The sequence below is a fragment of the Calliphora vicina genome, chromosome 1 (assembly GCF_958450345.1).
Source record: "Calliphora vicina chromosome 1, idCalVici1.1, whole genome shotgun sequence".
Lineage (NCBI taxonomy): Eukaryota > Metazoa > Arthropoda > Insecta > Diptera > Calliphoridae > Calliphora > Calliphora vicina.
In genome coordinates, this window is record NC_088780.1 from 135045368 (window position 1) to 135059514 (window position 14147).

General features: G+C 30.6%; 2 protein-coding genes across 2 annotated transcripts; one reads left to right on the plus strand and one right to left on the minus strand.

The window, feature by feature from the left end:
• The first annotated feature begins 1325 nt into the window (after positions 1-1325).
• LOC135963917 (phospholipase A1 VesT1.02-like) lies at positions 1326-2481 on the plus strand. The gene is made up of 2 exons (XM_065515923.1): positions 1326-1416; positions 1487-2481. Exons 1-2 carry the CDS (start codon positions 1377-1379, stop codon positions 2476-2478), a joined length of 1032 nt encoding a protein of 343 aa, XP_065371995.1. The 5' UTR covers positions 1326-1376; the 3' UTR covers positions 2479-2481.
• A 3131-nt stretch (positions 2482-5612) lies between these two features.
• Positions 5613-6781, minus strand: LOC135957666 (phospholipase A1 VesT1.02-like). The gene is made up of 2 exons (XM_065508453.1): positions 6742-6781; positions 5613-6673 (listed from the first exon to the last, which is right to left on the minus strand). The coding sequence occupies exons 1-2, from the start codon at positions 6779-6781 to the stop codon at positions 5676-5678; spliced, it is 1038 nt and encodes a 345-aa protein (XP_065364525.1). The 3' UTR covers positions 5613-5675.
• Between the last annotated feature and the right edge of the window lie 7366 nt (positions 6782-14147).

Here is a 14147-nt window from a genome sequence, read left to right on the forward strand (position 1 = left end):
TTTATTGCTTTTATACTTTAATTAATTAAACAAAAAAATATGGTAATTCATTTTAACTTCACATAACCAAACAAAAATAACACAGGTCAACAGCAAAAAAAGGCTTGGATATCCACTATATAGATTTTCACGTAAAAAATATAATCTCGCAATCTCGCTTAGCCAGAATATCAGTGAATTATTTCATGTTCTCTTTGTGGTGTTTTTTTATGTTGTAATGATAAAAAAATACTGTTTCCATAAAATAGACTTGTAATAGAAAATGTTGTAAAAGTTCCAAAAATAATCAATCTATTAATAAAATTTAAGCAAAAATCTATGAGTTTTTTATCTTTTGGCTGATGCTGACCCAGGTCTCTTTCGGATGCTTGTAGGTCCATTTCGGTTCCTTGCTGGTCCTCCACAAAGTTAAAATTTTGTGGATAACTTCCTGAAGTCCTTATTTCCAATATTTCATAAAAAAAATTAACTTTTTCAACGATTTAAAACCTTGGTCCACAAGGGGTTAAGTCCAAAACTACTGAGCCGATTAAAACGCAATATTTATGTAAAAATTTGTACAGAGCATGGGGAAAATGTTTTCAAAATTCAATCATTCAAAAGAAGAACATTAACTACTCAATTTTATGTATATCAAACAAAAAACTAAAATTTTGTGAAAATGAGCGAATTCACTTACATAATTTGTAAATAAGTTAGAAAGGAATCAATCGATTTTTATGATCTATATGCCATTTTGTTCCTGTTACATGTGGCTTTGTGATAAAGCAATAAATCTGAACAATTTCTGCCGTTTTCGATTTTTCATTACTTTTTTTTTTTAAACAAACAAATATATTTTTGCATCAGTCTGTTATTATAACTCCAAAACTACTGAGCCAATTAAAACGCAATATATAAACGCATTAAAGGCTATATAAACTTAAACTTTTCTTAGTTTATTTTAATAATATCGGACTAACTCTTTTTGAGTTATCATAAATTATGTGGATAATTTCACTATTTGGACTGCTGGAGCCACAACACATCAACTACATCAATTGTGTAGTGGTTTAAAAAACCTCTAAAATTTTTGGTGGCATTTGTAATATGTACAGCAGATCACAAGAAAGAAAATTATGGGAATCATTAAATGATTTTGTTTAAATTTTTTATTACTTTACTCTGCATGGTATTTAAACTTCGACTCACACCAATAAAATAATTTTATTTACAGTACCTATCTATGCAATTTTCTATGATTGACCAAATAAAATAACAAAATACTCAACGATAAACAAAACTGATAAAATATGCTAAACATTTTCAAAGAACCCACGGGGACACTTAAAGTATAAAACGACTGCAAATTAGCACTGAATGTATTATTCGTAAATATGAAAGTGTTGTGGTTCTTAGCTCTGGGCTGTTTAGCGGGTAAGCAGCTCTAAATCATTGCAGTATTAAAACTTTATCCATTAATTTAATAATTTGATTAAACTTTTAGTTTCCGCTTCTGTGTTTGATGAGGATGACACACGCATCCATGGTGAAAATGGCTGGTATGTTCCGCAAGAAGATGGCACCTACCAATGGGTAGACATGCAGGCTGCTGAGTCCTATCTCGAGGCCATGGAAAATATTGATGATTTTGGTTTGACCACCGCCCCGGTAAAATACTATTTGTATACTAAATCGAATCCCACCAAGGGTAAAAAGATCACCGCCAGTGCCAAATCCATAAAAGCATCCAATTTCAATCCTGCTCATCCTACCAGATTTGTAATACACGGCTGGGTCCAAAGTCGCCTCTCGGGTATGAACAAGGATATACGCAATGCCTGGTTGAGTTTGGGCGAATACAACGTTATTGTCGTCGACTGGGCTCGTGCTCGTTCTGTGGATTATGCCACTTCCGTTTTGGCGGTGCCCAAGGTAGGCAGAAAGGTGGCCAGCATGATTGATTATTTGGTGAAAAACCAAGGCATGTCTTTGGATAGTTTGTATGTGATTGGACACAGTTTGGGTGCTCATGTTGCTGGTTATGCTGGCAAGAATGTTAAGAGTGGTCAAATTCATACCATCATTGGCTTGGATCCTGCTTCACCTTTATTCAACTACGAAAAACCCAAGAAACGTTTGTCCAGCACTGATGCTTTTTACGTGGAATCCATACAAACCAATGGTGGTGGTTTGGGTTTCTTAAAACCCATTGGCAAGGGTGCCTTCTATCCCAATGGTGGCAAGTCTCAACCTGGTTGTCCTTTGGATATTGCTGGAGCTTGTGCTCATGGTCGCTCTGTTACTTACTATGCCGAAGCTGTTGCTCAGGATAATTTCGCCACCGTGAAGTGTGAAAATTACCAGGATGCTGTGGCCAAAGATTGTGGTGCCACTTACAGTTCTGTGCGCATGGGTGCTGATAAAAACTCCTTCATGGTTGCTGGTGACTTCTATGTGCCAGTGAATAGGAAGGCTCCTTTTGGCGTGTTGGCTTAATATTGGATTGAATATGTATATTGAAAGTTTATTAAAATTTAAACAGTTTAAACTCATTGAAACTTATATAGTTTTATTGAATACCCAACTTAAAGTTATGTCATTAAGGTATTACTGTATTTTTAAACTTTGATGGATTTTCATTATCAGACCGAAATGAAGACTTCGTATTCAATGTCAAATTAATATTTTTATCGGTATTTATTGTTGCTTAATTTAAATAAAAGCATCATATTTGACCTTAGTTCCAATATAAAGTCCATTTCAGAAATTCACTTTAACGTTTACAATTAACTTAAAAATATTAGTATCATAATGAAATTCGATATAAGCGTACATATTTCAAATAAATCTTAGTCCCATGTAATGCTCCTTATGAAAATCAATTTTATTTATTGGTAATAACTTTGATCTTTGATATGGTAGTTTTTTCTTCTAAATATCGAAAAAAATTTACACCATCAAGTGAATTATATGAACTACAAGTTGTTCAATGACACTCAAATGTAAAACTTTGGTTTTTCATTACAATTTATATTATAAAAAATTAATTGTTTCTAAAATAATGTATTTGTTTACTTTTATTTACATTCAGTTAATTTTGACATTTACCGAGGTCTTCCCAATGCATTTAGTTTTGCCTTGTTGTATTTGATGACGTGGCGCTGTTACCTTATTAAAACACCTTGCGCTGTACGAATCACAAATATGATTAAGATGTAATTGGGTTTTAATGCGTAAATATTAATCAATGAAAATGAAACACGTTGAATTTAAGAGAAATACATATAGGAACTAGATGGCATCAGGCAGCAATTTCAGTATTTTTTCTTTAAAATAAAGTGAAATTTTTTGTTCTGAAAATTCTTTTTTTCAATACAATATTAAATTTTAACGCTCCAGATGATTTCAGAGACCTCTGGTGAGATTTAAAAAATAATCCCATGTATTACACTCTGCTACAAAATAACACTTCTTGTCAGAACTTAAAAAGCGACATAATGGAGGTTGTAGGCCTAGGTGAGGACATACTAAAGCCGTTTTCAAAGATTTTGAAATACCCTCAAAATTTTGAGGTTTATTGAAAAAACTATTTAAGGGTAGGTCGTAGTACTTTAGTACCTCTAACTCATACACTTTAACACAGATTACAAAATTGTAAACACCTATTGATAGGCAAAGAATTAATATTTTATAAAATGTATGCACAGAATGTATATTCCTAAAAATTGTGTAAGTTTTTATAAAATGTTTCGCTTTACTTTTAATTTTTTTCGTTATTTTTAAAATTCAACAATAGTTATTTTAATTTTTTTCTATGAAAACATATTTTGTTTCGCACAGAGTTTTAAAGACAATTTTATGTAGACAAAAATGAGATATTAATTGTTAAAATCGGTTTATATTTGCAAAAGTTATTGAACTTTTTCGAAAAAAGGTCGACAAAATTTACCTGTAAATTAAAGATTGTACAAATATTTTTTTTGGAATAGTTTTTTGTTTTTTTAATTATATGAACTGGGGGAGAAAATACTAAAAAAGGTGTTTATGAAAAGTTGAATAACTTTAACAATTTTCATACGATTTGAATAATTAGAACCATATTTTGTTAAGAACTAATTTTTCTTCATACATTGGAATAAATTTTTATAAGCTTTCATATCAAAATAAGCATTGAAAAGCGAATAAAATGAAAAAAGTCGATAAATTTTGTTTTTCATTTAGATATTCTTAACATAAACAATACTTATAGCTTACAAATTGATCAAAAACTGCACGCCATTTTAAAGCGTAATTAGTTTTCTTTCCAAAACAGTTAAACAATTTAAAGTCGGACAAAAACTGACTAAGCTACAGGTCGATAAGTCGACGAACATCACTGAAAACGGTTTTTTTTAGAATAACTTCTGAATTTGAAGGTGTTTCTGAAATTTTTTTTGTAATGTACTCAGCTAGACCTATAACCCATGCTAGGTCGTTTTCCAAGTTTTTTTTTTTTCCATCGTAGCACCGTATTATTCATAAAGAATTTTCGGTGGCAGTTTCCTAATGGTTTGAGTTGAGTGGAAGCCATAAACAAATGGTTTTCCTCAACTATTTGGAGTTTCAGGGGTGCTCTAAAATAATGTTATTGCATATCTGTTAACATTGCTTTATCGGTTTATAAATATTAAAAAATGGAACATAATCTCTACCGTCAGTAATTTATTAATATAAACTGAACTGTTTGTGAATTTGTCTGTAGAAATTATAGTGACCTTAACCCTCTAATGCTTAAGCATGCCTCAAGGCACTCATCGCCAATAGATGCAAATATAACTGATATTTCATTTCAAAAACTTTAAAAGCTTTTTAAAATAATTTAAGTACGTTTTTTTTAGAAAATGTTGCATGAGTTTTGGAATGAAAAATCAGTTATATTTGAATTTATTGGCATTTTTGCGATGAGTGCCTTGGGTATGATTAAGCATTGGAGGTTGAATGAAAAAACAATTTAACTCCACTTTTTGAGAAAATTGAGATAACACCAAAAATAGAAAGTGCGTTTCATTTACTATCACTCTGTCAAATTGAATATTTGATATAGTTTCTCATTTAAAAGTTATTTGAAAAAACAAGGTAACTCCATAGTTTCTTAAAACACAGAAAAATTAGAAGTTTAAAATGACGTTGTTTCGAAAACTAAGAGCGAAATAGAATAAATTCGGGCCACAAGCTCTTTGACTCCAAACTTTTAACCTAAAAAATTAAAAAAACTGATATGTATATAAAATTAAAAGGAAAAAACTTTTTTTGAAAAAAACTAGGTAACTCAATTTTTTCATAAAAAACGGGTAAATTTACGTGCTGAGTCAAATAGTTAATATTTTTTCACAAATGATTTATAAAGTTGCCTTAATTGCGTAAAATATCAAAATAAATGGAATTTTTTTTTTTGGAAAAACTAGGTAACTGACATAGATTTTCGGTTTTAAGTTAAGTTAAACATGAAACATAAACATGAGTTCGAGTTAAACATGAACATGACCACACTCACAATCTTCCCCCCGATTGTACTCTCAAAAAATCAATAAGTAAATTACAATATTAAACAAGTTTAATTTATTTTTAATAATATCATTTTGGATACTCTTCCGAGTAATACAACATTAACATCACACAGTGATATTTATTCAAAATTCATGTTGTATTTTAATCTAACCTAATACTCCAAAGGGAGCTTTCTTGTTGACTGGTACATAGAAATCACCAGCAACCATGAAGGAATTTTTGTCAGCACCCATGCGCACAGAGCTGTAGGTGGCACCACAGTCATTTGAAACAGCATTCTTGTAATTCTGGCACTTGACGGTGGCAAAATTGTCCTGAGCCACAGCTTCGGCATAATATGTGCAAGAACGGCCATGAGCACAGGCACCAGCAATATCCAAGGGACAACCAGGTTGAGACTTGCCACCATTGGGATAGAAGGCACCTTTGCCAATGGGCTTCAAGAAACCCAATTCACCACCGTTAGTTTGAATAGATTCGACATAGTAGGCATCAGTGGTGGACAAACGTTTCTTGGGTTTGTCATAGCTGAACAAAGGCAGCGCAGGATCCAAACCAACAATAGTATGAATTTGACCAGTTTGAACATTCTTGCCCGAATAACCAGCAACATGAGCACCCAAACTGTGACCAATCACATATAAAGTATCCAAGGACATGCCATAGTTTTTCACCAAAAAGTCAATCATGTTGGCGACCTTTTTGCCAACCTTGGGCACCGCCAAAACGGAAGTGGCATAGTCTACAGAACGAGCACGAGCCCAATCGACAATGATAACGTTGTAAAAACCTACACTCAACCAGGCATCACGTATGTCCTTGTTCATGCCTGCGAGATGACTTTGAGTCCAGCCATGTATAACAAATCGGGTGGGATGGGCAGGATTGAAGTTGGAGGCATCAATGGATTTATTGGTGGCGCTAATCTTTTTACCCTTGCTGGGATTCAATTTAGTATATAAATAGAATGTAACGGGGGTAGTAGACAAGCCAAAGTCTTCAATATTTTCCATGGTCTCGAGATAAGACTCGGTTTCTTCCTTGTTCATCCAATCGTATGAACCATCTAAACGTGGTACATACCAGCCATTTTCACCATGGATGCGTGTATTATCTTCGTCAAAGACAGAAGCAGAAGCAGAAACTGTAACAAAAGCAAAATATGAAATTATTTTAAACAATTTTAATAGAATTTTAATTTTTAATATTTACCCGCTAAGCAGCCAATAGCTAAGAACCACAACACTTTCATGTTTGCGAATAATACTTTCAGTGCACCATTGATGTCTTTATATACCGGGGATGCAAGTTAGCAACCCAGTGGGTTCTTTAAAAATATTTAGAAGATTTTATCTATTCCGATAATCGCTAAGTATTTTGTTTTGTTGGCTAATAATTCAAAAAAAAAATCACATTGATAGTGTTTATAAAAAGGTGCCTGTATTCAACTCTTAAGTACCCTATAGTCGAAAATATTGACGTTACATCTTGTTTCAAAACTGCTATAAACTATTTAAAAATTCCATTTTAATAACATTTATTTGACAGTTTAAGTAGATATTTAACAACATTTTTTTTTGTATTTATTGGCTTTGAAATTTTTAAAAAGTTAATCAATCGATTAATACCAAACGAAGTGGTAAAATTAATATGTTTCTTATTTATATGGCAGGGTATAATAAACGCAAATGCTGTCATCAGGGGTCTTATATTAAATTAATTAAATTGTAATCACTAAGAAACCACTCAATTCTAACATTGTATACGTGCATTGAAGAACAAGATAAGTCCAGTCAAGACAATTAATAGATTAGAGTCCGAAGTTGATTTTTGTTGTCTTGTGTGGTAATTCACTGCACTAGCAACTATTTTTTTTTAATCAGCCTGATTCGTTTTTGCGTTTTAGTTTTTTGAAAACTTTATGCGGAATGAAATTGCAACAAAAATTTGACACTGGCCAAAAGAAAAAGTATATGAGCTATTGGTGTTTTAGGACTTATTTTTTATTACGTTATGTTTTTTTGTATTAATACTTTAAAACACCATTTGAAAATCTGGCTTTTAGTTATCTCAAAATGTTAACAAAAAAAGAATTACCTTGAAAAAACATTTGTAATTTTTTCTATATTTTATCAATTACACTCTGCTACAAAATGACACTTTTTGTCAGAACTTGAAAAGCCACCTAATGGAGGTTGTAGGCCTAGGTGAGGATATACTAAAACCGTTTTCAACGATTTTGAAACACCCTCAAAATTTTTAGTTATTTTGAAAAAACTATTTTAGGGTAGGTCGTAGTACTTTAGTACCTCAAAATTTTACATAATAATGGATAGACAAAGAATTAAGCTTTCATAAAATGTATGCATAACATCTATATTCCAAGAAATTGTGTAAGTTTTTATAATTAGTTTCGCTTTCTATTTATTTTTAGTTAGTTTTTGTCTATGAAACCCTATTTTTTTTGCACAGTATTTTAAAGACAATTTTATGTAGACAAAAACGAGATATTAGTTCTTAAAATCGGTTTATACTTGCAAAAGTTATTAAACTTTTTCGGAAAAAGTTCGAAAAGATTTACCTTGTAAATTAAAATTTGTACAACAAATTTTTATACCCTACACCACCATAGTGGGGAGGGTATTATGCGTTTGTGCAGATGTTTGTAACCTCCAAAAATATTAGTCTAACACCCACCTTAAAGTATACCGATCGACTTAGAATCACTTTCTGAGTCGATTAAACGATGTCCGTCCGTCCGTCTGGTTGGCTGTCCATGTAAACCTTGTGTGCAGAGTACAGGTCGCAATTTTGAAGATATATCGATCAAATTTGGTACATATTATTTTTTCGGCCCAAGGACCAAGCCTGTTGAAACTGGCTGAAATCTGTCCATTATTTCACCTAGCCCCCATACAAATGTGCATCCGAAATTGGACTTTAGCGGTCATAAATGTTTAATTTATAAATGTATCGCCACAAATTGCGCTCCAAATAAGTTTTATATATATAAAATTCATGTCACCAAATTTTGTTACGATCGGTCCATAATTAAGCATAGCTCCCATATAGACCCTCTTCCGAAAATCACTTTAACGTACATAAATCGCTTAAAAATTTTGGTATACTCACAAAATTCAACATAGTAAACTCTCATATAGACATAAATCACACGACCGGATTTCATGATGATCGGTCCATAATTGGTCATAGCCCCCATATAAGGCCCACTTCCGAAAATCACTCAAAAATATGAATTATTGAAATTTTAAAAGAAAAATGTTTTTGCTCTTTTACTTAGTGTAATTTCTTACTTGTTTTGTATATTTTTTTGTTTTTTTTTATTCATGTTTTGTTAAGAACAAAATTTCCTTAATAAATTGGTATAAATTTTTATAAGCTTCCATATCAAAATAAGCAATGAAAGGCGACTAAATTCAAAAAAGTTGATAAATCTTTTTGCACGTCATTTTAAAGCGTAATCAGTTTTCTTTCCAACCCTGTTTAAAAATTTAAAGTCGGACTGAGTTACAGATCGATAAGTTCACGGATATCACTGAAAACTATTTTTTCAGAATAACTTTTGAATTTGAGCAAGCCCTATAACCTACGCTAGGTCGTTTTTTTCGATCGTAGCACAGTGTTATCATGGGTAACAATTTGTTATATTTTACATCAAGTGACAGAGAAATGCAGAGAAGTGGACTTTCTTTTGGAAGTAAATAAACCTATATTGATAAGATGTGCAAAGTAGAGCATAATTTTTTTTTTCTAAAAAATTATATATGGATCTTAATCAATCAGATGTAAATTAGATGTTTTGACTTTTATGGAATTTGATTTGACCATCAATTTCTAATTAATATATTATGAAATGTATATAAAAAATTAATCATTTCATAACAAGAAACATCAGAGAATATTTTTTTAAAAATAAAGTTCTTCTTAACTGTTCCATCATCCAACTGTCACGCCCAGATGTTTATGGCATTTCCAACACCCTTTAAATTCCAGACTTTCTAAGGTGAAAACTGTCCATAGTTTTTTAAATTAAAAATAATTTGAGAGTTTTTTGGACCTTTTTAAATAGAAGAGATTTTATAGATTATTTAAAATAAAAATCGAGAAAAAATAAGGCCATGAAACTCAAATAGGAGCTCAGAAAAGTGCAAGCATCGGTATTTTCAACATCTGTATATAAATTTCTTCTTAACCCACTTAGCGCAACCGTCCTTTTAAAAGAACGGGAAAACCGGGTTTGTACGTGCATTTAAATGCTTTTTTTTTAAATTTTCATTGTTTATTACATGTTATGAATCTTCTGAACCTTAAAGCGTCAGCTGATAAAAGAAGTTTCTCGTGGTTTAATTGTATATTAGGAATTTACGTTTCGAAATAAAAATTAAACTTTCCAAAAAAAAAAATCCAGCGCTATCTGGGTTAACTGCCACAAAAGTACATGAAGATAATAAATTTTTTGCTTACATTAAATCAATATAATGGGCTGTTTTATAAAGATTTTATAAATTATTTGTTTTAACGTTGGAAACAAATATAGCGTTTTCTGTTTTGTTGCAATTTCATTCCGAATACGTTATAATATTATACAGTGTGAGCAACAGAAAAATAATGTGCATATTCTCTCTGTGCCTAACACTGATATAAAGCTTCAAACTCCTATAAATGAAATCTTATTTTCCTAAGCTTGAACTTTCTTTAACCCTTAGACATACACATGGGTCTGGCTAGATTTTTTTTGGATTTTTTTGCAATTTAAACCTCTTTGCAATTTAAACGATTTTTCAGGTACCCTCTGGTTACCGTTGTTTTACCAGAGGGTACCTGAAAAGAAAATAATCATGAAAAGAGGAGGATTTTTTAACCAGGCCAGACCTCATTCTATTATATTTATTTTATTTTTTTGCAAAATGCGCAGAAATTTTTTTTTTTAACCAATTCACAAAAAAGTTTTCAGTTAAAAAATTAGCTATTTACGGTAAAATAAAAGTTCTCATCATGTTTTTGCCGTTATATTTTTTCGTTGAAATTGTCTTTGTGTGTTTCTTTTTTGTTTATTACAAACTTTGAAAGTGTTTAAGGGAGTTTTGTTGCTAAAAACTTGACAAATTAAATAAAAATTTGTTTATATTTTTTACAGCTTTTAGATTTGAGATTATTAAAGCTGTTTTTATAATTACTTGTTTGAAAAATCGATATATTTTTACGTAATTATACTGATGTTATTACGGGGACTGGCCAGGCCTCATATGTTACTAATGTGAAAACTAAAACATGTGTATCACGGAGGATTAAACGTGACAATAAAGCAAATGTTTATTCGCTTCACCGTGTAAAAGTGATTTTCAGGGAGTGAGCCCTATATGGCAGCAATGGTTAATTATTATGGACCGATATTTTCCAAATGTCCCAATAACATTAATGTTTAGACTACTTTCAACTTAATTGTATATGGGTACTAGGGTGATTTTTCAAAATCGATTTCCGATTTTTATAGATGCTCCCCCTTGCAAATGCACCACAAAACTAAATCGCAAGTCGGTACGGGTTGCAATCATGATAGAAAGACAAAATTTCATATTTAACTATAGTTTTATATATATAAGAACGCATAACCTCTATGCGTTCCAAAATTCCAAAAAAAAAAAAAAAATGTGGGACTCTCTAATGCACACGTCTAGAATTGTGGAATTTAGTGTAAAAATACGATTGTGAAAGTTTTAGCTCAATCGGATTTTGTCTTCCCGTGCCGAAATTGACTCGAAGTTTTAAAAATTGCTACTAATTTTTCTCATTTAGACAAGAAATTTAAGGAAAAAAATTAACATATTTTGAGAAAAATTAAAATAAAAGCTAATATTTATTTGAAATATATCCATATTTACTTGTGTATGAGTTTTTGTCTACGTAGGATACCGTTAACCTAAAAAATATTTTTTTAACGGCTGTTTCGAATTTTTAAAAATTTTGTTAAACAAATTTCAGAATTTTTTGATCAGCACATTGGGATTTATTGAGATTATAATAGAGAATAAAAATATGAAAAAATTATGTCAATACCTCTTACAGTTTTTCCGTAACTAGGATTTAATTTTTGCGATTTTCAAGAAAAAACATTTTTTTGGTCATATTTTGGCGAATGAGACCAATTTCCTTACTGTTATGAATTTTACGGTAAATTCGGATATATTAGTTTTTAAATATGTTAATTTTTTTTCTAAATTTCTGGCCTTTCACAAAAACCACCCTAATGGATACTGATTTTATTAAGAATTTTTTTTTAAGACAGTAGGATATACATTAGGGTGGCCCTTAATAAACGAAAGTTGGATTTTGGCCATTCTCAACCCCCAGTTTGGTGAACATTAGTAAAAAAATCATCCTGAAAAAATTTTAGGTAAAACGGTTGGTGTTAAGACGTACCGCAAGCCCTCTGAAGTTTTGAGATGCATTTACAAGGGGAAAAAATGCATTTTTTTCAGTTTTTGTAAAAATTTTGCCATTAAAAAATTACTTTTGCAATTTAATTTAAAAGAATAGAAATTTGTACGCAATTGTCGTTCTAATGAGACATAAAAAACATAAATTGGCCAAAAAATGTTAAAGTTATTAAAAATTCGCCAGGCCATTAACGTGTCTCAGGCAACTAGAACAAGAAAGGTAGGAACAAAATTAACATATTTTGATAAATATTAAAATTAAAGCTCATTTTTACTTAAAATATGTCCATATTTACTTGTATAAGAGTTTTTGTCTTCGTAGGATACCGTTAACCTATTCTTAGGTATGAAAAAAAAAATAAATTTTTTTTAACGGCAGTTTCATAACTCCATTTTCAAATTTTTAAAAATTATGTTAAACAAATTTCAGAAGTTTTTGATCATCACATTGGGATTTATTAAGAATATAATAGGGAATAAAAATGTGAAAAAATTATGAAAATATCTCTTATAGTTTTTCCGTACCTGCGATTTAAATTTTGAAATTTTCGAGAAATGGGAATTTTTATGCGTGAGCTCTATTTCCTTAATCTTATGAATTTTAAGCAAGGCTTATACAGAATATTATAGTCCAGATAATTCTAAATATACTCTGAAACTTTTACCAAAATCGGAAAATGTTAACCTTTAAATCGTGAAGGTCAAAAGTCAAATTTTTCAATATTTGGAATTTTTCATGGAGAGATAGCGAAATATTATATACTTTTGAGCCTACGAAGACAAAAACTTATTTTAATATTTATCAAAATATGTTAATTTTGTTCCTACATTTCTTGTTCTAGTTGCCTGAGACACGTTTACGGGCTGGCGAATTTTTGATAACTTTAACATTTTTTGACCAATTTCTGTTTTTTATGTCTCATTAGAACGAAAATTACGTGCACATTTCGATTCTTTTAAATTTAATTGCAAAAGTAATTTTTTAATGGCAAAATTTTTACAAAAACTGAAAAAAATGCATTTTTTCCCCTTGTAAATGCATCTCAAAACTTCAGAGGGCTTGCGGCACGTCTTATCCCCAACCGATTTACCTGAAATTTTTTCAGGATGATTTTTTTACTAATGTTCACTAAACTGGAGGGTGAGAATGGCCAAAATACAACTTTCGTTTATTAAGGGCCACCCTAATATACATATATTGAGTATAGTTTCGTTTTGTATACTTTTTAACAATGAGATTTGGATTCAGCAAAAAAAAACGATATTTTTATAAAAAAAAAATCAACACTTTTTTTAATACAAATTTTTTTCAGCCAGCTAGCTCCTTTCGTTTGGGCCCTATTTTGTTTTCAATAGTCAGACAGACGGACGTAGTGTTAGAATCTTATGAGGATTTCTTAAATATTTACTTAAATATTCCAATGGATTATTACAAATTAAGGAGAACATCCTGACGATTCATATAGTTGCCGGTCCATATATTTACAAGATATGAATGTATAAACTTACATGAAAATAGATTTTTTTATGAGAAAAAAATGGATAGTTTTTGTCCCTACATAACTTTTATTTCAATATTTTCTAAACAATATAACTTTTAAAATGATAAAAATCAATATGGGTAGAAATTTGTCAAAACTGCTAAAAAAATTCTGCATTTGTGTTATGAATACACATTTATGTTAAAATATACCTACGTATTCATATAACTTAAAGAGAAAATAACAACTTATACCTCACCACAACCTTTCAGATGGTTCCACAATCAACACAATCGGATTACAGCTATACAAGTTATGAATGCATAAACATACATTCGAAAACTCTAAATGTGAAAATGGGTACATAGGGCATATTTGATCCAAAAAATTTAAATTTTTAGACATCGTTCATGATATGGAGCTCTTAAGCTAGTAAAAAAAGCAGAATAGCTATTTGTTGACAATTATTTCTAAAGTATTTCGTTTTTTGCTTGCATTGTGAATACCGCTAATATAATCTATTACAAAATATTTCTGTCTTCCACTATGAGGGACTTGAAAAAAATAATACAGATTTAATAATAAATTTAATGAAATTAATTTATTTCTTGTTTCCATTTCATAATTCTATTCCTAATACTACAAATATCACATGGTGATAACTTTTTAAATAATACGC

Excerpts from the sequence above, each read along its gene's own strand:
- LOC135957666 (XM_065508453.1), bottom strand. The coding sequence starts at position 6,781 with ATGAAAGTGTTGTGGTTCTTAGCTATTGGCTGCTTAGCGG. Across the intron at positions 6,674-6,741 it reads AGCTATTGGCTGCTTAGCGG|TTTCTGCTTCTGCTTCTGTC; the intron begins GTAAATATTAAA and ends CTTTTGTTACAG.
- LOC135963917 (XM_065515923.1), top strand. The coding sequence starts at position 1,377 with ATGAAAGTGTTGTGGTTCTTAGCTCTGGGCTGTTTAGCGG. Across the intron at positions 1,417-1,486 it reads AGCTCTGGGCTGTTTAGCGG|TTTCCGCTTCTGTGTTTGAT; the intron begins GTAAGCAGCTCT and ends TTAAACTTTTAG.